Raw genomic sequence first — 25,015 nt, forward strand, 5'->3', positions numbered from 1 at the left:
TAGCAGCTGGCTTAGTTTTCCCCCTAGCTGTTCATCTGGGCATTGTCAAAGGTTTAAGGTAGGCATGGATGCTTTCTCCTTACCTTTATTTTTCCTTCTTCCTTCTGCTGCTCGCTTTGTGAGGTGAGCTGCAGGATTAATATCTGGCGAGATCTCGTACCATCAGGACTCTTTAATTGTGCTGTGAACCTAAGAATGTTCTTCTATGGTCCCCCTCCCCCCCCCCCCCCCCAGGACTTTCAGCGACCCCACTGTACCATATTCATTCGTAATAGTTTGCTGCTGTTCATGTTAACTAGTTCATCCTGCTATCTCCGGATGGTATTAGCATAGAGTGAGCAGAATCAATATTCATGTAGTTGGATAGTGCTTAGATGCTAATGCATTATGACAATTTAGAAAGCTGTTCTCGGATTTGCTGAGAATGTAACTATTTTTTACACCACGATGATTCTGTAGAATTATTGATTTCCAATGAAAGAAAATTGTATACAAACCCTTGATTTTGAAATTCTGCCAAAACTAACCTGATGAATGCTATTAGGGATGCTGTCCGTTTTCCTAACGATTTTGCAGCTCACTAGGAACTTAGAACGTTTCTGATTTGCACATTATTCTGTAATTCTGTGTTCTGGGAGCCCTCATAGCATAGAACATATTGTTTCTATACTGTACATTTTGAATTTTGTAATAAATCTTTCAAATGTTATTTCTGATCTAGAACTCAGTATTTGAGTGGGAACTTACTTAATTGACTATAATTTAATGTTATGAGGTGCCTTATCTCGGAGCACATTGCCTCATGAAATTGAGGTTAACACTGTCTCCTATTGGACAAATGTTTGATGTCATAATTTGAGGAGTACACATTTAGTAGGTCCGCCTCACCCACAGGTGTATCATTCCACCATCTACAAAATCCTTACACAGCAATTTTTGGGGAACCATCACATGTTCAATTGTTTATCTAAGACATGCAATGTATTCATAAAGCAATCTATTCTTGTTTTATTATTTCCTCGGATAGCATCCACTGCCAGACAGTGGTGCTTTGCGCCTTCTTTGACACCATACACTACTTCCAGGACACAGTCTACAGCCCCATTCTCCTTCACTTTCTCCAGCAATATTACCCTCATACATTGCCTGCCATCTCGAGACAGTGCACTGCAATCCACAAGACACTGACTGCATCTCTTCATGAGAATACTGTCTTCTGCCCCATTCCAGTAAACCACACACTGACTCAGAACGCTGACCTGCATTCACTTTGCCTGGGAAACATCACCCTCCACAACACTGCCTGCCCCCCGACAGACAAATCAGGAGGCATGGCTTTAATGTGATAATGGATAGAAGCACAGTTATTCATGCACGGTCATTACATGCCGTAGCACGTCACAATACAGCCCTTTCTAATGGCTTTGCCAATGCTTGTTTTCCCTTTTTCAAGTTCAGATTCAGCTATGTCTGTAGTTGTGGCTAAATAGATGTTTTATGTGAAGTTGTCAGAAGCAACTGTTTGTGCCAAATGTAAAATTAGCCAAATAAATGCATCCATTATCCCGTTGAAGGTCTGCGAGGCTCTGCCACATGGGGGGGATTGGCAGCGACTGCGGAGTTGGGAGGAAATGGGGTTCACCACTATTGGAGACCTCTATGAGGATGGCGTGCTTTTGCCTTACCAGGACCTCCTGGAGCGGTTCGACCTGCCCCGCCAGGACTTTCTTTTACATGCTGCCATGTCGGCAGCTATCCGGAAGCACTGGAAGAGGGGGATGGAGGAGCCTCCGACCTCTCTCCCCTGTCAATATGTGGTATATGCAGCAGGGACGATTAAAGCGGTAACCTGCCTATACAGGTGTCTTACTCAGGAGCTTAGGTCCCCTTTGGAGAGGCTACGGATCAAATGGGAGGCGGACCTTGGGATGCCTATTGAGGAGAGACCGTGGGAGGATCTGATGGAACGGGCGTTGAAATGCTCTAGAAATGCGAGATTTCAGCTGATACAGTTTTATGTCTTCCATAGGGCGTACCTCACCCCGCACAAAATTAACGAATTTTTTGGGTCACGCGCTGTCTGCCCCCGCTGCAAATCAGAAAATGCTGAGTTTTTGCATATGTTTTGGGAGTGCCCATTATTGCATGAGTATTGGGGGGAGGTAACGGCTAAATTGGGCGACACGACGGATAGGAGCATTGATCAGACCCCAGGGTTTTGCTTACTTCACTGGTTTCCCCACACTGCCCGTAACAAGGTGACTAGTAAATTTATTGACTTGGGACTAGTCCTAGCTAAGCGAGAAATCACCAGTCATTGGAAAGCGGCCACGGCGCCTAATGCTGCGCGTTGGCTGCGAGAATTTACAAAGTGGGCCGACTGCGAGGGGACTCTCAGACTTCAAATGACCCAGAGAGCCGATAATGACAAAATGTTGACTGCAGCTAGAGCGTGGGTGGCGTTGGTGGACCTACTTAAGACATCGGCAGCTGACAATGACTGATCTCCTTCACGACGCCACTAGACCACACGCATGGCTGACCTGCCCTTCCCGAGTGGGCGGCAGGGTTAGAGGATAGCGGGTCTTGAGTGGCAACTACTGTTCATTCGCCCCCTGACAGTACGATACCAGTGGTCCAATCAGCGGGGCTCATCAGTGATACTGAAAGATAACGGAGGGAGCGACATGTCTGGCAGTGGGGGGGGGAATTGGAGGGGGTGGGGGTGGGCAGAGGGGGTTTTGTTAACTTGTTACTTATTGCGGAGGCTTGCAGCGAGGCCTCGTAAGACACTTTTGACCTGGATACTCTGGATGGGACTATAGGCCGTGCCTAACCTGACATTGTTGACGAAGAGATGGGTTTGCAGGGCGAAGGGGGAAACAGGGATAGGGGGAGTGATGCTCCTTCCAGGTGCCTTTGATATCGCAGGTGTAGGATGAGATAGCATGGGGGATTTAAGGAAAGACCCTGTCTTATGGTCTTATGGTGGGGATGGCAGAGGGATATCGATATTACGGAATTTGGTTGGGGGGACTGGACAGGGGCCCTAGAGGGGGTGGTTTATTTAGGCACGGCCCTTCTCGCAGTAATCATTGTGATGTTCACTGTCTTATCGTAATAAACTTGCAATAAAGTTTGTTTAAAAAAATAAATGCATCCATTGTCTGCACTCATGTACTAAATGATATCCATTAAAAATGTGTTGATTTCATCAGCGAGTTTATGCTGACGGCAACTGTTCAGAGAGTCGTCGCAACCAAAAAGACTTTGTTTAACATTTTCTTTCTCTACCTAGAGTGTCTTGGTTAAAGCATGCCATTCAAGAGAAAAACAGATCTTTGTCGCACCTCAACCAGGTAATCAACTTGAGCTGTGCCATGCTAACTAACGAAAGTCACCGGCAGCAGTTTGGATGCACTGTTACTGTAGCGTGGAGCCGTTTGCTATTGCAAGACTCTCTGATGATCACTTGCCGCCTTAAAAATTTGACAGATTACAGCCTAGACCATGGATGGACTCTTTGTGTTCATGTATCCGCCAGCTGCTTTAATTTTAGCCCAAATGTGCACCGTTCAGCCACCATCTATAATTTCCCAATCAACAGACTTCTTCCAGGAAACCATACAGATGTGACGTTTCCTCATCATCGTGGTCCAAACGGTTGCCTAGAGCTGCCCGTTGTTGTCTCCTGCACGCTCTTTTACAGCCTTGCGGAAGTCGTTGAGAAGTACTTGGTTTCCCCTAATTCTCTAGATTCTCAATGTTTCTCTCACGCTGATCTTCTAGATAGAGGTGGTGTATGTTTACCTTTGAATGAACATGTCATTGATGTGCTGCAGTGCCTTCAAATACATAGTGGTACAGATCAGAGTATCACATCTTCAACACCACAAAGCAGGACCGTGACACTGGATGCTGTGCAAACATTTTTGAGAACATCCACGAAGCTGCCAGAGAAGACTTTTCTGTCTGGGTCTGGAAAGCATCTTCAAGAAGTGGAGGTCATGGAAGACAGCACCTACGTTTCACCTTTGGTTATGTCCATTCGAGTATCGGTAGATCTTCTGAAAAAGGCTTTAAAAGACTACTCTACAGGTATGTTATATAAAGTTTATACTTCTCTATTTCTGCATGAAAGATGAATGTAAAGAGCCTAGCTTGCTATGGTTTTCATATAGTACCCAAAAAGGCACTACCATTTTACCCATGCTCTCGTCTAAAGCCTGTCTGGAATAAAAGAAATGTATTCAGGTCAAATAGTAAAAAACACAATAATTGAAAGAGTAAAAATGCAAGGAAAATTGCTACTTTTTCAGCTTGAAGCTTTCAAAACCTGCTGTGAAAGTGACATTGTAATTGCTTGCACACGTACCTGAAAATATCTGGCCTAAATAGGTTTTTATGTTGGGTTGTAATTTGGAATGCTTCTTTCTCTGCACTTTTGACATGTGGTTTCATTGTTGATACAGGCTTTGCTGTATCATCTGTAACAGTAAGAGCCCTATTTTCTTTCTTGATGGCATTTATTTATAAACTGTTTTTATGTATTGAATTTTGTATAGTGTTTACTATAAACCAGATTGCCTTTTAGCGCGCACAGCAGGTGAAATACCAAATCAACCACAGCATCCCATAAAACACCCAATAACCGCCTCATTGCTCAAGACAAAAACGTTTTAAGGAGGTGGGACTACACGATACGGAAAGCGCGTTTCAAATAATTAGTGCAACTTATTCCAAATGTTTGTCACCAAATCTGCAAATAAGACTTGGTTATCTTATACTACAGAAAATACAAAACCGTCCCAGTACCTAGGTTAGCTCTTCTGTCCTTTATACAGTCATTTCTAGAATCGGAGACCAAACTCAATCCCACGTTTTGAAATCAGTGTACACCTTGCATAATAAGTTCCTGTTTTCCATCGTAGGTTTCTTATTTGATATTTATACATATTAAAATAATATTTTTGCTTCTGTTTGGAATACATAAGACATTTCATAAATATATCATTTCAATTCCTGCAAATGATCTCCGAAAGAGAACTTGCTTATTAGTGGCCACACTTTCTGTACTCCTTAATAGAGACAATCGGACGTACGTTTTGAAACTGAAAAAAACATTTGAATGACAAGCCTGTTAAACTTGGCTCCAAAAACAAAGCAGGATATGGTTTACTTGGCATCAACTTTTATATGGAAGTGTTTTGACGCTGCTTATTTAAGGCATCCAAGTTCTCCACTGTTTCTAAATGCACATACAGCACTGTGTGTCGGGCTGAATATGTTTCTGTTTTGTGATTCAAGGATTCCCTAACAAAGCTGGGCCTTTTTAGGGAGTGGTTGATTTTTCATTATCAAATTTCTCCTTAATGAATTTTCTGGAGAAAGGGTACTTTAAAATAATGTCATAAGTTTGGTAGTCTTTTATTGTAATTAAAATGGTCACACTAGCATTAATCCTCGACTGGAAGTATCAATTCAGGATGAACTAAGGATTGTTAATCACAGCCACAGTTAATTTGTATTTTAAAAAATGGCGTATAATTAATGACATAAAATACAAGTGTCTCTTAATTTGTATATACAAAATTATACCCAAGAGACTGTGTGTTATTTTTGGCTTGTTATATACCCAAAAATGTGATGACTGTTTAATCAGGCTTCGATCATTGAGCGAAATTCACAATCGGATGAGTATGTTAACAGCTGAGTAACAGCCTCCCGTAATATCGCTAGTTTACAATACAGCAGCTCCATAGTCTTCTCCTTGAGACAATGTTCCAACTAAGTTCTAATTGTTCCTATTCCACAGGCTTGAAACAATTATCTTAAAACCCTAGGTCTGTATCCCTCCAGTGGAGTGCAAATGAAAAGACATGAACTACATCCTACTGAGGCCAACTGCACAGCCTACAACAAGAACATCTGATTCGCTGGAGAGCAGCAAATCCTGATGACCTTAATAGTGGCAACATCCTCAACAGAGATGTTTAAAAGTTGGTTTCTTTAAGAGCGACTCAATGCCAGCTAAAAACAGTTTAGATTCACATCTAGCTTAATGTTACCCTTAATTATATTTTCAATATTGGCTGGGGTCCAATTTAAATTCAGACCTAGTTTTTTATGGATGAGTTCTGTTTATTAAAGTATATCCCTTGTCATACACAAGTAATGCCACCTACAACCCAGAGGCCGGCGGGAAAAGTAAATAAAAATGTAACACACCCCTACCTCCCCCCAGCCATGCCCCCTTCACTCGCTATGAAATTTGTTACTGAATAAAGCAATAAAATAAAATTTTAAATTTAAAAATGTATATTTAAAATTTTAAATTTAAAAATAAAAATAAATAAATGTGTTATTGAATAAAGCGAAGAGAGATAAAGCATAATCCGAAGCCTCCGGTCCTGCCATAGAATTGTGAACACACCTCACGCCTGGCCCTCCACCCAGAAAAAAGAAGAATCGAACGGCAGTGAACTAATACTTAAACAGGACTCCATTAGCCTCTAATCAAACTTGAGTCCTTGAATCACTGATAGGGCTGCACATAGCGCAAAGGGGGATTTGTTGACCTTTTAATTATCTTGATGGGAATGTTTGCATGGCATAGGGAGGCCTTGCACTAGTATTTGTGTCTCAAATGTCTGGTCAATGTCACCTAGGGTACCCCCAGCATTGAGACGGAATAGGGCAATTCCAGGGTGTTAAAGAAGCGTCCCTGTGCCTCCACAGCCCCGGCAGCATTCTTTATTCCTTTCCGAGTACTCTATTTACTCAGGCTGGGGTGAGGTACCAATATGTCTGTTTGGATTTTGCGTCGGGCTGGGGTGAGGTCCCAATATGTCTGTTTGGATTTTGCGGACTGTTTTGCCAGATATTGCAGCCTTAAAATAAAACAATTGTAGCAAAAAAGAAAGCAAAATGTGTGGTATTTTTACCACAGGCACCATATATGCTTGTGGCAGAAATACCATGGCCCAGACTAGGGTCAGCAAACCAGCACTGCACAGCATGGCAGAGCTGGGAAGACAAATGTCTGGTGCCAGAGAGAGTGCAGATTTTAATTTTAAAGCTGCGTTCTCTCTGTCACCACCCTAACATAACATAACATGTATTTGTAAAGCGCACGTTTACCCGTAAGCATCTTGCCGCAGAATAACGAATGTTTCTTGTTACCAAACTCAGTTGTACTCATTTTATCGACCTCAGATAGATGAAAGGCTGAGTGGACCCCTGGGATTTTAACCTGTGACCATGAGGTCAAACACAGGCCCCTGCAGTGGACGCATTAGTCCACTGAGGCACCAGATGCTGAGACGCACCAGACCCGGCTGCCGTCGTGCTTCTCCATCTCAAATACACTGTGCGAGAGAGAGCTGTTACTTAGCTCCCTCTGCCCTCCTCCCACTTTAAGTTAAAGTGTGAGAAGGGCAGAGGAGGCTAAAATAACAACTCCTCTCCAACACCTTGTATTTCACTAACTGTGTGGATGGGTGGGTGAAGAAGCAAAAGACTGCCAAAGGAGGCCGGAACAATAACATACCGGTTTAGTCCTGGTCTTCTGCAGTCTTTTGTTTTGCTCCCGACTGTGGATGCAGGCGCTGCATATTTAACACCACATGTAGCAGTGAGAGAGTATGACACACCTCTCTCCTGCCATGCCGCCTCCTACTTGCCCAGCGCAGCATTGCAGGGTAAATAAAAGGAGGGTTAAAGAAAGGGGTTAATTAAGATTCTGCGGGGATTTTTGTAAAAATCGCTGCGTTTTACATAAGTCACGATTTTGTAATTTATTTGCAAATCGCTAAATCCTGGAGGGTCTCGCTATGAATGTCGCCATCATAGATTATATGAGTACACTCGTCTTTAAACAAGTTAAAAAGAAGCCTGGTAAAATTGGTGCCAAGGCCTGACAAAAATTATTATAAAATATGGCGTAAAACTATCTGAGCCTGGGGTTTCAGTCTAGCAAAAGCAGCTCTATCTCTTGTATTGCAATGGGTCTCTCTAAGGTTTCACAGTGTGATGGCGATACTGTTAAGTTAAGTGCCCATTGTCTAATTATTGGCCAATATTGGTGTTATGGTTTTATTGTAATCCTGTGCTGTATACTGGGTCTGGTAGTTTTACCTGAAGGTTGTCATAAATTGTATGTACTCCCCCCGTAATCTCCTCCCCTTTCTGGTTCAATATAGATTTTACCCTCTATTTATTTCTGCAGCGGAGTTTAAGCGACAATATCTTCCCACTTTTATTGCTACTTATATAGAATTTGTGTTGGAAATGGAATATGTCTTATGCTGTCCTGTCTAAATCCAATCTCTGTAGGTGGGCATGCAGTTCGCAACATACTCTGGGAGCACCAGTTCTGTTATGCATAGCCTCCAGTTCTTTCACCCCTTTCCCCAAAACATTGTCTAATTATTGGCCAATATTGGTTTTATTGTAATCCTGTGCTGTTTACTGGGTCTGGTAGTTTTACCTGAAGGTTGTCATAAATTGTATGTACTCCCCCCCCTGTAATCTCCTCCCCTTTCTGGTGCAATATAGATTTTACCCTCTATTTATTTCTGGAGCGGAGTTTAAGCGACAATATCTTCCCACTTTTATTTCTACTTCTATAGAATTTGTGTTGGAAATGGAAAATGTCTTATGCTGTCCTGTCTAAATCCAATCTCTGTAGGTGGGCATGCAGTTCGCAACATACTCTGGGAGTACCAGTTCTGTTATGCATAGCCTCCAGTTCTTTCACCCCTTTCCCCAAAACTTCCCTTTTTTCTCTCCTGGCCCTATTCACTGTGTAAGCCCTCCGCTAACTACTGTTTTGGTGCATCCCATAGGTAGCTCAATAAAACTTCCTGTGTCGTTATCTACCAGGCATTGGTTGATGACTGTTTCTAGAGGGCTGTGTGTCTGAGTGTATATAATAGTATCTGTAAGCCTCCATGGACCTTTCTGACTTTTCTACTTTTCTTGCCTGTAATCTGTAACACAATAGACAGCAGTTGTAGGAAATCTACCTTTCCTGCGTAGTCACCCCTGATTTTGTGGCTTTTGCTGGACCGTATATTTTTGCTGCTTTAGAACTAGATGCACTTTTCCCATGCTGATCAGTAGCTAAGTGCTTGTGCCCACTAGGGACTGCTGCATTTATTGTGCCATCTACTACAGTGACAAAGCAAACATGGCTTCCGGCCTACAACTGTAGCCTGACTAACTGCAAAAGATGCATTGCGGCCTGTCAAAATGAACCATTTTTGACAGCTAAAAACCTTTCTTTTAGATAATAAATCACCCCTATTTAAGCCTTGTAGCCCATAAGACAGGATGCATTACATTTAAAAGTAGGACATGTAGAAATGTTATCTTAACTGATACTTACAATGACTAGCATTCAAAAGCTATTTTCACTGTAGCAGGCCTAGCTTTTCTATTCAGAAAACTAGAGTACAGATTTAACTACTAATAATGTATCTAAGCAATAGGACCAGCTAGGAAAATGACTAATCATCTATAACTAGATTGTAATAGTTATTACAAATCTTATTTAATGGTGAAGTTGGATTTCTGATAAACATTAAGAAAAAGTAACATTTAAAAAGTTACCTTTTCCTTGCCTGAAGTTACTAGAGGCTAATGTGGATTGGCTTCCTAGCTTCCTCCAAAAAGTAATTAGCATGGAGTAGGTGTGAATAGCTGAGTTGAAAGGGCAGGGATGACACCTGACAACACAAATTATGCAGTCTGGGGACTTTAGTCAAATTAATTAAATTAAACTTTATTCGGTTACACAAGGGCAACCATAAAAGTTACAGATCAACATATCCATAAAATCAGGCATGTTAAAACACGACATAAAAAACAAACCCGCTCCGAGGTATTTCACGTTAATAAAAGAGAAGGGCCAGAAAGATCAGAGTGTGCAAAACTACTAATTCATGAGGAACAAATGTTCCATAAAACATTGTAGAAAAAATAAAATGGGGCTGCTTTTCATTTTACACCCTAAAGGGTACTTGGGCCAACATGCTATTATCTACCCAAAGAAACATCAACTCCCATGTTATACATCCATACAAGCCCTTGATTTCATTATCGATTTTAAATAGCCCACGACAAAAAATATACAATCCTCGTTTAGTAGTTGTAAATACAAGATGGCTGGGCGAGCTTGTCTAAAATTCAGTTTCTTTAGAATAGGGACCAGGAAATGTTTCTGTGGAACTGAATAAAATTTGCAGAAGAACATAAAGTGCAGCATATCCTGTGGAGACTGGCCGTCGCAACCACAGGATGCTAACACTTGTCCTCTGTGACAGCCCTTGGGTCTAGCCACCAGAAGATGAAAGAGGTTTGTCCGGAACGTGGTTAAAAGAAACTTCTCATGTGTGGACAGGGACCCTAGGAGGTAAGGCTCGGTAAGTGGAGTTGTTTTGAGAAATAAAAACCTACGGACACTTACTTTCTTGAGTTCCTGCTCGTTCCTATCCAGTTTCTTTAATAATAGATAGGCTACCCTAACTAGTTCCACATCCTTCTTGGTGATAGTTTCGGGCTTATAGAATAGCTCTACGCGACCTACATCTTCCAGGCTTCTTTTAATATAATTAAGCCATGGAATTTGGAGTGCTTTATCAAGTGTCAAGCACTCTCTCATTATCGTGTGGGTGAGGTTTAACTCCTGATTTAACCAGCATTTTAACCAGAATAGAAGAGGGCGCGAGGCCAGGGTGTCACTCAGGTACGGGACCCCCAATTCTTCGTGGGCCGCCAAGTTAGAGAGGCTTTCGGGGGCACACAACAGGTGCTTAAGAAATTTGTTCTCTGCCACCTGTAACAAGTTCACTATAGTGTGACCCCAAATTTCACTCCCAAACTGGCTATAGCCAGGCTTTTAGCCTGATATACCTTTAACATGGCACCTATTGGGCTCCTCCCTATCTTTGTGGCGAAATTAAAAATTGTCGCAATTGCCCTGGCCATAGCCCCTCTGTTCTTGGTCATTTGGGGTTCATTGTAACTGATCATCCAGGAGAACCCCCTAAATATGAGAAAACATTTGTATGGGGGATGGGGGAAGAGCCAACCCTAAAATGGAAGGTTTTTTTCGGGCGCAATCCCACTTGCATAACATAAGATTTCGTATTGTTAATAGCCAGATCCCGATCCGACATAAAGCTGGAGAAAGCTTCAAGGAGAAATTGAAGGCCTAATGCCGTCCTCGCAAGGAGGACGGCATCGTCCGCGTACAGTAGGACAGGGAGTCCACGCCGCCATATGTATGGGAAATCTACCTCCAAAGAGCTTAATACTTTGTCCACATCATTTATATAAAAATTAAATAAAAATGGAGCCATTATACACCCCTGTTGTACTCCCCTTTTGATATCCAAATCCCTGGTGACCCTGAGGTCCTGGAAGAACCTTACATTGGCCTTGGATGACCTATGCAGATCTTCCAAGAAGTCCACTAAACTGTTCTCTACCCCCATTGCCCTCATGGCCTGCCACAGCTTGACCCTATTAACACAGTCAAAAGCTGAGGACAGGTCCATGAAGGCAAGGTATACAGTACCTGTGCGTGCAACTGTGTATTTACTCCATATCAAAGAGAGATTAAGGCATTGAGCCACAGTAGAATGCCCGGGGCGAAAGACAAACTGGACATCTGATAAGATTTTATGCTTCTCCGCCCAGCTAGACAATCTGTCCAAGAGTACACGTCCCACGACCTTGACCACTGAATCAAGAAGGGAGATTGGCCTATAGCAATAAGTGCTATTCTGTCCCCCTTCTTGAAAACAGGGACAATAGTCGAGGTCGCCCAGGACTCGGGGCACCCATTTTTTGTGGCCGCGTTAAACACTGCCAGGAGTATTGGCGCCCAGAAAGAAGGGTCAGACTTAAGTAAGTCCGGGGGGATACCGTCCGGGCCTGGGCCTTTATTGCTTGTTAAGCCTCAAATGCCTTCCACCACCTCACCCAATTTAAAATTCACTACAGGGGCATTCATATTACGACCAACCTGTGAGAGGAGTTCCGTAGGACTCTCAAACATTGATTTAAAATGAAGCAACCATTCCTCCTCCATTATATGGGAGTCAAGGGCCGTCACCCTTTCCTGAGCAAAAAGAGGCCCATTCACAATGCTCCAGAAGCTGGAGCTACTCCGTAGGGTACTAGAGATAATCAATTCCTTCCAGACCTCTTCCTTCATGTCACCTTTCCTTTTTGCCAAGCAATCCTTGTATTCCTTCCGGCAGACTCGCACCAATACAGGATCTCGAGGATTTGCTGACAAAGATTCCCTTAGTTTTTTAGCGGCCTTAGAGCAAGGGGAATCAAACCAACTCAGCCCATGGTGCACCCGTCTACCACCCGGGACACTTAAGATCTTTCCAACTTTTTTTTACAATCGATGCATAGGCATTAATAACCTCGCCTGGCGGAGAGCCTTCATCCAGACACAGCCCTACCTCAACGGCGCACAATTCTCTTATCTTTCGGTAAAAGTTATCTGGAGTAATCTGGAACCATTTCAGTCGGCGTAAGCCGTCCGTTGCTTTAAGCACTCCCGTTGATACAGCTCCACTGATCTGGACTGACAGTGGTCCCTGCAGATACACACATAGAGGGTTGTGATCACTAAATACACTATCCTCAATATGAAACCCACTAAATAATGCATGTGAAGAGGAGGAAATTAAAATATAATCGATGAATGCCCCCTCCCTCTTCCGTGAAAGGTGGGTACAGGGAAAGTACGAAGTGGGTCCGAAATGGTCATGGTACACATCATGTCTAGATCACACATCAAATTATTTAATGCCTCCCCTTGTATAGAGTGTTCAAAATGGAACCCCTTGAGTCGTGGACAGCCCAGCTTGGAAACTCCAGTGAGCATGGGGTTTCCGCACGGGTGAATATTAAAATCCCCAGAAACCGTTAAGTTGTGAAGAAGGGAACAGTAAGATTGATGAATAAGAGTGCCCAAGGTAGTTATATTACTCACACCAGGTGGGCAAGTCGCGGAGTTATAGAAATTAATTATTCCCCAACTTTCGTCTCCCCTATTTAAAATCAATGGCAATATACCTGGGCTAGGGGATGAGATGACCTGAATCTGACAATCGACTCTCAGGGAGATATAGGTTACTAATCCTCCCATGGGTTTACCCCCATCTGAGGGGATAGCTGGCACAAAAAAAGCCCTGTAGCCCTCCAGGAATAAATCACATTCCACTGACCAAGTTTCCAGGAGGTTAATAACAAGGAATTGCCTCACAAATGTTAGCCAAAGCGGGTCCTTGAATTTGTTCGCTAAGCCTGCAATATTCCAGGATAAAAAGATTTTGTTTTTTACTACAGGTGCGCCAGGGGTGTCAATCTCTGCCTTTTGTGGATGCTGGATATTTATAGCAAGGTCATGGCCCTCTCTCAAATCATTTCTCGTGTCGTTTCCTAGTCAGTCACAGCCCTCCATCCCTATTAGTGGTGAAATCTATTACACAGATTTATCATAGGACCTACGCCTTGCTGTCCAACAAATAGAGCTGGAGGCTGGACCGCAGATATCAACTGTTGCATGCGCGCAGGAATCGAACCATGTGACCTCCCACCTTGGGCAAATGGCGTTATAACATTACGGGATCTTGCTCTAAATTGATCGAGTTTATAGAAGTAACCTAGCGGGAGTGCCCTGATTACTGATCCTGGCTTACTGGAGGTTCGATGTGCGTCCCCGAACTATATCCTACCCGCAATATGAGGATTGTCAATAATAATGCAATCACCCGTGCCTGTTTTACTAAGGCTCCCAATCTAGCCGACCCTGCGGACCATGATGATATTTTTAGCCACTCTATCCCCCAGGCCGGTATTATTTGAGAGCCAGTGAGTTGTTTTATTTTTAAGCTGACTATAGTCCTCACTACCCCCCCGGGGGAGAGATGGAACATTTCCCAAAACCACTACGTAGGGGGTAGCTTCAGGTGTCAGATCTATTACTGGTAAGTTCTTTAACTGTACTTCACTATTCTCAGGCTTCCCATCCCTGGCTTGAGGGCGTTTGCTTGAGGCACTACCAGTGCCACTACCGCTGCTACAGACAGGTATGTCCCTACTAAAACCAGCTACGGCAGTCCTATCATCATACCCCACAGAGGCTTCAGATGGCTTTGACAGATGAATTGGAGGGGGAACCACAGGGGTTGGCTGGCTAATTAATTGGGAGCACCGGAGCCCAGATACCCTTGCGTTATTCTGCCCAGTGTCAACACTTAATTCCCCTGAGAGGGATGGTGTAACCTTACTAGTAAGCAGAGATATGGAATCCTCAATCCTGGTCAGCCTCTCCATGATAGGGCCTAATTTTGCATCCAGTATATTAGACAGAGAAGCCTCCAGTGACGCTAGCGCCCCGGAAAGCTCCAGGGTTGGGGAGTTAGTAGGGGGAGCTATATTAAGTCTGGGAGATTTAACGCCCAGGGCAGATTTAATTTTTTTTTATTGACCCCCTATAGATTGAATTTTTCTTTTGGTGCCACCCCCCGACTGCAGAGTCCTTTTCATTATCTGGGCTGCTTTTTCTTTCGGTAAAGGGTAATTTCTCTGTAATACTGGATAAACTGGCATCAGCTTCCAAAGGGTCTCTTCCCCCACCTCCCTCATTACTTATTCCAATGACAGGTGAGAAAGGAGCCACCAAAATGGGCTCACCAGTGTCAATAGGCGACATTTTGGAAGTCCCAACGTTATACTCATAGTCCATGCTTGTGTCTTCGTGAGTGGCAGAGTCAATGGTCGCCTCCAACAGTTCCGACTCTAGAACACAAAGGCGCTGGATGTTATTTGGGGACCTCGAAAGGCGCCTATTTACCAGCTCGATTTCCTTGTCCAACACGGAGGTGGCCCTTTGCAAAAACGCGTCCATAGTAGAAACAGGTACGGACGCAACCGGCTTCCCCTTTGCCGTCTTAGTGGGAACAGGCGCAACCTTACGCCTGCCCATAATTATTTAAAAATGAAAAATCCGTTAAGGAGTGGGAAGTTAAAATAGCAAATTATCAATTAGCATAGAAAACGCCACGACAACGGGATAGATGGGGTAGTAAAAAAAAAAGGGTGGTCTGTGTAAACAGCAGGCACATGTAGTGGATGACCCAGGACAATACTTGATAATCTTTAAATCTTTAAATTTTGACTTGGAAAACACCCACGCCCATGTTCAATGCCTGCAAATAAAAGCTGGTTGCCAGGTATTTAAGAGCTCCAGTCCCGCAAGACAGAGAGGGGGCCCGGCGCCGCGGGGGTTGAAGCAGCGCTATATGGCGCGATCACCACGGCCCCCCCCAGCAGCAGCTGTAACCAATGCGGGCTTTGTGGCACGATGTACTCGGCGTCCCGCGGCGCTTGCTGCCTTTGCTCCCCCCGCTGTGAAAATGGAGACGGAGGGGGCAGGGGTCGTCTGCAACGGGCTGGGAGAGGCTTTAGTCAACATTTTTGACACTAGAGTCAAATCCTGCTTGCATGTCAAATCCTGTATACATATATATATTCACTTAAAAAACCATAGGTTTCACACATGTTATAGTTAGCTGGGCATTTTCCTTGTGAAAAACCAATGAAATTCCCCCGTTATTGTTTGTGCAGGCAACTATAACTCACGCGACCGTAACCCGCTGCTGATGACGTCAGATATTACATCACTGTATTTACACATTTATATACCCATGTCTTCTTCCTTTTTTTTTTAGCTCTACATATATTTTTTTTTTTTTTTTCAGAAAGACACATATGTCATCAGTGATGTAATATCTGATGTCATCAGCAGCGGGTTACAGTCGCGTGAGTTATAGTTGCCTGCACTAACTATAACGGGGGAATTTCATTGGTTTTTCACGAGGAAAATGCCCAGCTAACTATAACATGTGTGAAACCTATGGTTTTTTAAGTGAATTTGCAAGGTTTTTTAAATGCTAATTCCTAACTATAACGTGTGTGAAACCTATGGTTTTTTCAGTGAATTTGTACGATTTTTTAAATGCTAAGTTACTTTACGCCGTTTGTGCCGTGCGCGCACGGTGCGCTTCGCGCACGATGCGCGCACGGTGGGCACGCGGTGCGCTTTGCGCACCGCGCGCCCACTTCACGCAGTTCGTTCCGTGCGCCCACTTTACGCAGTTAGTGCCGTGCACGCACGGTGCACTTTGCGCACCGTGCACGCACGGTGTGCACGCAGTGCACTACGCGAACCCGCGCGCCCACGTTACGCTTAATGGTCCATGTACGCACCGTCCGCACAAGGAGGACACATGATACGCTTTGTTGTTAAGGGTTTTGGCATAAAATGGTAATGATTGATAAGCCATGCGCGCACAGTCTTACATTCCAATTTTTTTTTAAAGTATGTACACAGTGCGCACACGCTGCGCGAACCTCGCAGAATTTTTTTCATTTATATAGTGCGCGCACGCTTCGCGCACTCGGCGAATTACCGAAAAAAATAATTTTTTATAATTGCCCTTGGGGGACCTCTTGGGACCCCTTGACCCCTGCTAGGGGGTCAGGAACTGTCCAGCTTGCCCCCTTTACATGTTTTTCTCCTTTGTGTTTCACCCCCCTCTCAGTGCGAGAGACAAAATGGCGGCCGACACTTCCTGGTTTCGACCGATTCGAATGTTTACTAAGATGTAACAACCAATCAGAAGTGCGCTCGCGGGCGGCCAAGTGCGCGCTCCCTGCGCGCACGCTGCGCGCGTATAGATATATATATTGATTTAAATGCTATTTTCTCAGAAAATACTGAACAGATTTACACCAAACCTGCAAAAGGCACCAAACGGACGTTAGGCCTACCTCTCTGCCAAATTTCACGTAATTCTGTTCAGCCGTTCGGGCTGTAGCTGCGACTAAAGTCCCTATGGAAAAATCCATGGGGAAAACGTGTTTTGGGACCCCCCCTTTTTCCCCCCCTTGACAAATCACCCCGAGACTTTCAGGGTAGGAGCGGAGCGGAGCGCCCCATTAGTTTTGAAAATTTCGCGAAGATTCGTCAATCGGCGCCAAAGTTATTCAAAATAGAATTTTGAGATTTACTATGGAAACTCGGTCCTAACTATAACTATCTACTGGCGACCGCCAGTAGATAATATATATATATATATATATATATATACACATACATATACATACATACATACATTCTCTCTCTCCCCACTTGATAGAACAGAATGCCTAAACAGTTCTTGTGGATTCATTGTCTGGTTGGTGAAGGACTGTGCTTTTGTCCTGCCAAACTACTGACTCAGTTTTGTTTTGGTACAGTGGCTGTCTCAAACCAGATGTTATTTTTAAATGTGGATGGACACTAGGGTTATTCTCCCCCCACACGCAGAGACGCATCCAGTCCTTAGAGCCCAAGTTTAGTTTGGCAGAAGACTTTTGCAATCTTGAAAAACCCCAAAGTGGGTGGGTAGGGTTAGCCCCAGAAAACATATACCCAATTGGTAAGGGATTGCTTGGGAGTCAATGCCACCCACTAGCTAGTGGCAGGCATAATGAGGCATATCCAGGCACCCATTTCAGAAAACTTCCAGGACCTCCAGAGGATTAGAAGAGAACTGAACCTGTTGTTTGTGACCTGAGAGGAGCCCTAAATATCTGGATCTGATCCCCCTTGTGCCCAGGATAAAGACAGACTCCAAGGGTCATAAGGCTGACCTACTGTTCAAGCTACTTGGGTACAAAAAGCTACAGCGAACCCTTTTTTTCTCTAATAGCACCCAGCTGACCAGTGGCTATTGAACCTTGCTGTTGGCCTCTACCTGACATCATCTATGTGAGTCTTGAAAAGTGCCTCTCCTGAGATTTTGGACCTTTAGAAGTGCACTACTGTGGTGGATTGAAATGTAAAAGCCTAAGTCAGAAGTTTACATCTTTGACCAGGATGAACCTTGCCTGGTGTATCCAACCCGTGCTCCATTGTGTTTAATCTCAATTGCTCCTACCTCCTGGTCTAACATGACCATTGACCTTCATATGTGCTTTTTTGAACTATTTATATTTAAAACTTAAAAAACATCATATCTATTACTTCCCTTATTGGATTTGTGCCATTTTGTTTACTACATTTTATTCTATTTTCCTAATTTGGTTTGTGATTTTTATTGTTGTGCATTTTAAGGTTATTTCTGTTTTGGTACTGCAAAAATACTTTACACATTGCCCTAAGTTAGGCCTATCTGCTCTGTGCCATAGCTACTAGGCGGTTGAGCTCAGGTTATTTTTGAAGTTTCACACTGACAAGGGTTATGATTATTACTTTAGGTGAGTAGTCACCCAATCCAAATTATAATCCAATTTCTTAAAACGGTGCATAATCAGACCACGACCAACTTCTATTTCCACGCTACTTGCAATAGCTTGAATAGTGGGTGTGCCTAATCTATGCTCGTATGTGTTTTATGTGAGGCTGAAAATTTAGTGTAATCCCACTGTGTGGTAGGCATGTTCCTCTAGATATATTCTAGACAATTCTCCCTCAACCATGCTGTTCCCTTTTTAGTCAAAGTCCCAGTCTTTCGGAATTGTTGGCCCGATCTGTCTCATTGTTCATCACAAAATGTATGTCCCCTCCTCCAGTCAGTACTGTTCTATTTGGGATTTGCATGATGCCTGTAATATCCAGCTGTGGAAACGGTTCTTGGACCTCTTTGTGTCCATATATTTTAGCTAAGGTAAAATATTCAGCCCCATCCTTATTTGATAAGCAGTTATACTGCCTGTGACGTCACAGAATCTTGTCCTCGAACTCCACTTGCAAATCACGGGGGAAAAGTATGGCCAGCCTTTCTTTTTTAGTTGGCCATAAGGACAGATGTTGTTTAGGGAACCAATGTGATTTCATTCTCTGTCACTCTTTAGAAAAGATGAATTTCTTGAACAAGACAAATGTCACAGTGATCTGTTCAAGCATTGGTAATATTGCTAATCCATTAGTGGGGTTGTTCAAGCCTCGAGCAGTGAGGTTAAGTAATTTAAGATTGAAGGTATTTAAAGTTTATGACCAATTTAGGTGTTATGACCCGGGTGCTGTGGATAGGGGAAGGCTGGGGGGACAGGTAGGCGCTCCCTGATGCCTCATAGTGAGTAATTAAATCCAACAAAACCCAAAACTTAATTCTATTAATGCATCTTTTAGTAAGTTCAACCATGGTGGGAACAATGCAGGTAAATCCAATGGACATAAAAAGCCTGGATATGGGGGTAACAAGGGCACATGGGATACTAGTTTTTTTATTTTTCATTTCTTAAATGGAAAATCATAAATCATAGAATGCAAAGTAAGAAAATATTGCCCTAAATGTCTGGCAGTCTGAAAATACCGAATACATGTGGGTTTTCCTAGAGAATAAATCTGGACAATCAATTATGTAATATTCGCGCTGATCCCTAAATTGCTGCAAAATCTCTGTTTGTAATTCGCTATTCTTTAGTGTCAGATATCCAGCTCAACAATATAAGGACAATCTAAAATCTATATACTTGTCACTTCCCAGGGTATTTAGTGGTGCAAACCACACCTCCTTCATCCTATTTGGCTGCCTGGCAAGAGGCACTCTACATGAAGTTTGACAAACTGTCAGCAATATAGTTTTAAAATTCTGTTATTGTCTCCTATCTCCCATGCACAGAAAATTATACCTGCTATGGCTTGACTCACGTTGTTCCCCTGGGTCTTCTGAGTGTGAAAATACCAAATATGAATAGGGTTTCTGTGAGTTTGGGGTCCCCAAAGGCAATACACTGGGTGTAGCACATTTTTTAAAATTTGGAGAGCGAAATATGGTTCAGGTTGTTTGTCTTTTGGTCCCAAGTCACACCATGGCATAAGAAATCATACCAAAACCATATTAACATGTGCACACCCTAAGGTTTATTTTAGTAGATACTAGACCTTCTTCGCCTTGATAAGGTGGCTGGGAGAACACACTGAACATGTTGTTTGACAGATTTTCAGCAATATTTTTCCAAATTGCAGTTATTGTCTCCTATCTCCCTTGCGGAAGAACATATGCCTGCCAGGGATTGACTCCTGGGTTTCCTGCGTGTGGGGATACCAGATATGTATGGGTTTTCTGTGAGTTTGTGGTGCCCATAGGCGATAAACTGAGTACAAAATGCCTGTTTAGGTTGCCTGTCTTTCGTTTGCTGGTATCACCCCAGGCGCTATAGAATCATGCCAAAACCATTTGTTTTCAACTTCTCCACACTCTAAAGTTACTTTTAGTACGTCAGACCTCCCTCGCTGTGATTGGCTTGGTGAGATAATGTGCTGAATTGGACGATAGACACATTTTCTTCTCAATTGTTCCAAACACAGATATTGTCTCACATGTTCCCTTCACAGGAAAACATGCCTGCCAGGGATGACTCACAATGGAGTTCTCCTGCGCCTCCTCAGCATGGGGATACCAGATATGTACTGCAAATTCTATGAATACAAATAGCATGACTGGCATTACCTTTTCCTGGTGATGAATAGCGAATGAAGTAAAATGGTCATGCTTTCTAGGGGTTTAGATGTGAAATATATCTGTTTATATTTTTCATGTGACGTATCCTGTAGTGATTATCTATAATGTACGTTTGTTTTGAAAGTTATTCAACGCAGAGGCCAGGCTTTGACGGCAATTGTTCACAGCAGAATAGCAAATCTCTCCTAATCCCATTCTTCCAGCGCACTCTGCAGCGTTTTTGGGCATTTGCTTTCGTGGAGGTAGATGGCATTACCCTGGCAAAATGTCACTCTGTTAGGAGTATGATATTGTTGCACTTTTCTGCCTCTGGGACAACACGCTGTTTGTAAAGAAGACCAGAGACAGCAGCAATGTGGAGCTTCAAAAATGTCGGCTTTTGCTCTCTTGATGCGGTCTTATCGAGGATAAATGCACTGTGCACACTCATCTCAACTAAGTATATAGCAAGTTTTTTATACCATGCTACAGATTTTCATGTGGCATTATCCGAATGCATCATTTGATAATTTTTGTCAACGCCACCCATGTATTGATAGTAGTACACAAATAATTTTTCTGACCTGTGTCCTGACCACGCAACGTAACTTCCTTTGTTGACTCATCGTGGATGGTCGTCAAGAGATGCACGTCCCTTTTGTCTGTGAACTTCACTGCTAGGAGTTCTGCACATCTCATTGCTGATGTTTTCCCCTCTTTCTTGTTTTAGTGCAGTTAATTATATCGAAAAACCTTTCTTATTTGGCTTATTGTACCACATGCCAGAGTGCTTTTGGCATATAGGACTTTGACTAATGGCAAGCCAGTTTAAACATTGTCCATGTACAAGTGGTAGACACAAGTTAACGTAAGGTGCACCAAGTCCAAACCCATTTTTTCAGTTAAATTGAGAGTTGCAGGACAATCTGGAGGGGTCAAATGACTGTCTTTACCAGTACATACTCTGAAGTGTTGTGTGTATCCAGTTGAACTTTCACATAACTTGTACAGTTTCATGCCATACCTTGAGTGCTTCAGGGGTAAATATTGTTTTAATATAAGTCTCTCCTTGTAGAGCATGAGATACTCGTGCATTGAGATGTTCTTGGCAAGTGTCTGTAAAAGGCCTGCGTTTGTGCAGCCGATCATGTCCAGGATGCTCCTTTGGCAGGGCCACGCTGTTGACATTAAAATGTAGAAATCGCAGAGAAGTTATTAATTTCTAATCATTATATAAGGAAATGGGGGAGTGTGCAAAACTGGGTGCCTTGACCAGTATGACTCAATGCTGTTTTTTCTTTTTTTTTTTTACAAATCCTATGGCTAGTGTGAGAATCCAGACTATTTTCTACTCCACAATACCAGTGGGAACCCTTGACTAGGACCTTGCATGCAAACACAAATTAGGATGTTGCTTATGAACTGCGTTGCATACAAATGTGTTTCCATTTTGGGGAGATTTTGCAACAAGAGCCACAAACAAGCCTTTTAGTGCTCTGCTTCCCTAAATGCTTGCCCCATCATGGTAGTGCGTCTCGTCCATGAGGTGGGACCAGAAAGTTAACGCCCCAAACCATCACTTTTGTTTTTCTAGGAGAACCCCCAGCCCCCCAATTCCTCCCTAATTGGTTTGGCTCATCTTAAGATGTTTCATCTCTCTTTTATACATTATCAGCTGCTCTGGGGCAGAGCAGACTCTAAGCATGAATCAATAAGTCCTACCAGTCAGTCCAATAAAATATGCCAGTCAGCAACAATGTCTCTCTTGCGTCAGATTCTATAGCCCTCTTCTTCTACTGTAGATGTTCTCATTTGTGGTCCTCCTTTCTACAGATCACAGGGAGGACTTTTGAGAGATTGTGAAAGAGAGGATTAACACGTTAGATTAGGTTAACGTCTCTGCCAAATATTCATAAACACTATCTGTACATGGTTAATGTCATAGAGTGGCCCTGAGGCTGTGTTTTTCCTTTCTTATACCAAACGCACAACAAAAATCTAAAACTGCCTCTTTCCTTGGAAACGCACTGTTTGGATTTCATGCTTACAAAACGATCTAAAACATGAAAATGCCGGCAGAGACTCAGAAATAGGCATATTTGGTGTAAAAAAGTGAACTTTGAGTCATGTGGTGAGGCTTCTCCCAACAGTGGGTTCAGGCAGTCTGAGCAGAGCAAGTTGCAGGCCTTTTAACAGCAAATGTAGAAGCAATCAATCCGGGGCAGAGGAACCCAGTGGCTGTTTGCAGTGCTTGCAAAGGCTGTCATCCACAGAACAATGATTCCCCTTCCCTCATCCGCGCAGCACTGCATTTGTTTGAAGCCAATTCAACCATTTTCTAGAATGGCAGAGTATAACAAAGGTATAAATGGCTTCTAGATACTGTAGAGAATAGATAGAATGCATTACAACACACAAAAATCCTCATAGCAGCCACCTCTCCGGTCACTCATTGATGTTATGGTTGTGTTTGACCTTATACAGAGTTCTGCTGCCTTTTTTTCTACATACAGTCATAAAAGCCCCGGTTTAGAGTTCCCAGATCAACATTTCTTCCAGGGCATCAGGACTTTTTCAACTGGCCCATAGAGTGCAAAACTAAAAGATCCTGTAGCCCTTGATACATCTCTAGCGCAACATGAACTCCTGGAGAATTATTTCAGCATCTTCTATCTCTGTACAAGAAGATACTGATATAACATTCTCCAGTTGTGCCTGGTGGTCTGAGGATATGGTCACTGTTGGAGGTGTATTCTTGATTGACTGATGTTCATGTACTTTGAGAACTACCATATATTGGTGAGTAATAGTACGACATAGTGACACGCTTTATCCAATATTTTTAAAATAAGAAGATGGATTCTGATGGCTAGCAACTATAAGGTGAAGGTATTGTGAATAAAATTGCACTTTAGGGATTTTTATATTTTGTTGGACATCACATATGCTCATGATCGTTTCCAGCTCTTCAAGCATAACATCCTTAACCTTGAAGAAGCGTAGTGCCTGCGAAACACTAACACATTGCCAATTGATACTTGCTTCTGATATTGTACGTTGTCCAATTTTGTGTAAAAAAATAAAATACTAAGGAATTAGGAAGATGTAAGGAATTTCTCTTTGGTGCTGCTAGAAAAACCAAAGTGCAGATAGAACATTTTACCAAATGTGTATTTTGCTTGTTGGGTTACACCTATATTAAGTGCTGTGACGTTTAGCAAAGGTACCCTGGAAGCTATCTGAATACTGAATATAAAGTTGAGTGCATCGTGGATGTTTTACAGTGATGGGTTTAGTGCTTACCAGCAGTTATTGCTGGGCTACCTCTGTAAAGTGGGTGCTCACTCCATCTGTAAGTCAGATTGCTGCTGGAAACTAGGAAGGCAAGAGACTGTGGATAGCATGCACCCATCTACCAGAGAAGGACTGAGGAAAAACTGCCTCTGTTTAAATTGCTAGTGTATCCACACTGGCTGGTGGCTGATTTAGACACATTCTTGACAGACTTTCAGGATTCAAAGAAAGATATCCCCAAATCTTCATGATTTAGTCTTCTGTCTGCTTAAATTACACAAAAACGATGAGCACTCCAGACAAAGTTATCTAATGCTTAGAAGCAGCGACGGAAACGGACTCCACAAAAATGTATAATTTTGAGCACAGGCTCTTCTTTATGCGACATTATTTTCAGCATCAGAAGGCCAGACACATTTTGTCTTTTCTGGGCCCCAATGCATGCGTCTGTGACCAGGCTCCATATCGGACATTTTCAGTAGTGCCTAGAGGACAAGTGATGCCTGGCAGAAGGAGTTTAAGAGGACAAACTGTATCCCTGAGTGTATTCCTTGTAGCTTTACAATGATTCTCTTGGTGATGCTAGAAGAACAACATGTTAAGGTCTAAACACTGTATTATCAATGTATTGTAATACATGCCTTAATACAGGGCTGGAGCGTTTACATGGGATATGGAAAATGGTCTTCTGTCGTGGAATCCTGTTTCAAGGATGCTCGTGCAAAGAGCGGTCCATTTAGCTTTGAAGTCCTTTCTGCACTTGTTGAGATTGAATGCTATGAGACAAAATCCCCGACAACAGCTGAAAGGTTGCTTCATACCTTGGTTGTGAGATGAGCCCTGACGTATTATCCCGACAAAATGAAAGATGAACATAAATCAAAACAGCTATTTGTGACTTCTGGATCTCTGCACAGTTTTTTCATCCTGAGCAGACCTTAATCAGTTGGATAGTATCTGCAAGGGAATCCTAATACCCATTACTCTACAGATATTACAACTAGTGGTGCCCTACCAATCTCTACTTTCTGCAGCTTTTTTCATTGCTTCTGGTGCAGAAGTAACACTGAAGTGAGCCCGGCTTCCCTTTGCCATTTATAAGATTAACTTGTTCACCTTTTTCCCCACCTATTGTCCTTATTTATCAACCCCCTCAGTTGAAGTGATGAGTTCCCTGTTCTATTCTAATGTTTATAACT

The 25,015-nt window shown here is 42.9% G+C and overlaps 1 protein-coding gene across 3 annotated transcripts in view; it reads left to right on the plus strand.

Annotated features, from left to right (window-relative positions):
- FAAP100 (FA core complex associated protein 100) overlaps nt 1-25,015 on the plus strand; it is a 306,421-nt gene that overhangs the window by 226,742 nt on the left and 54,664 nt on the right. For all 3 annotated transcript variants that reach the window (XR_014966584.1, XM_085617377.1, XM_085617378.1), the window contains exon 6: nt 3,299-4,098. Coding sequence is in view for 2 of the 3 variants with exons in the window: in XM_085617377.1 (XP_085473503.1) it covers nt 3,299-4,098 (800 nt within the window). In the remaining variant the exon portion in view is untranslated. The remainder of the gene's footprint in view (nt 1-3,298; nt 4,099-25,015) is intronic.

The sequence above is a fragment of the Triturus cristatus genome, chromosome 7 (genome assembly GCF_964204655.1).
Source record: "Triturus cristatus chromosome 7, aTriCri1.1, whole genome shotgun sequence".
Taxonomy (NCBI): Eukaryota; Metazoa; Chordata; class Amphibia; order Caudata; family Salamandridae; genus Triturus; species Triturus cristatus.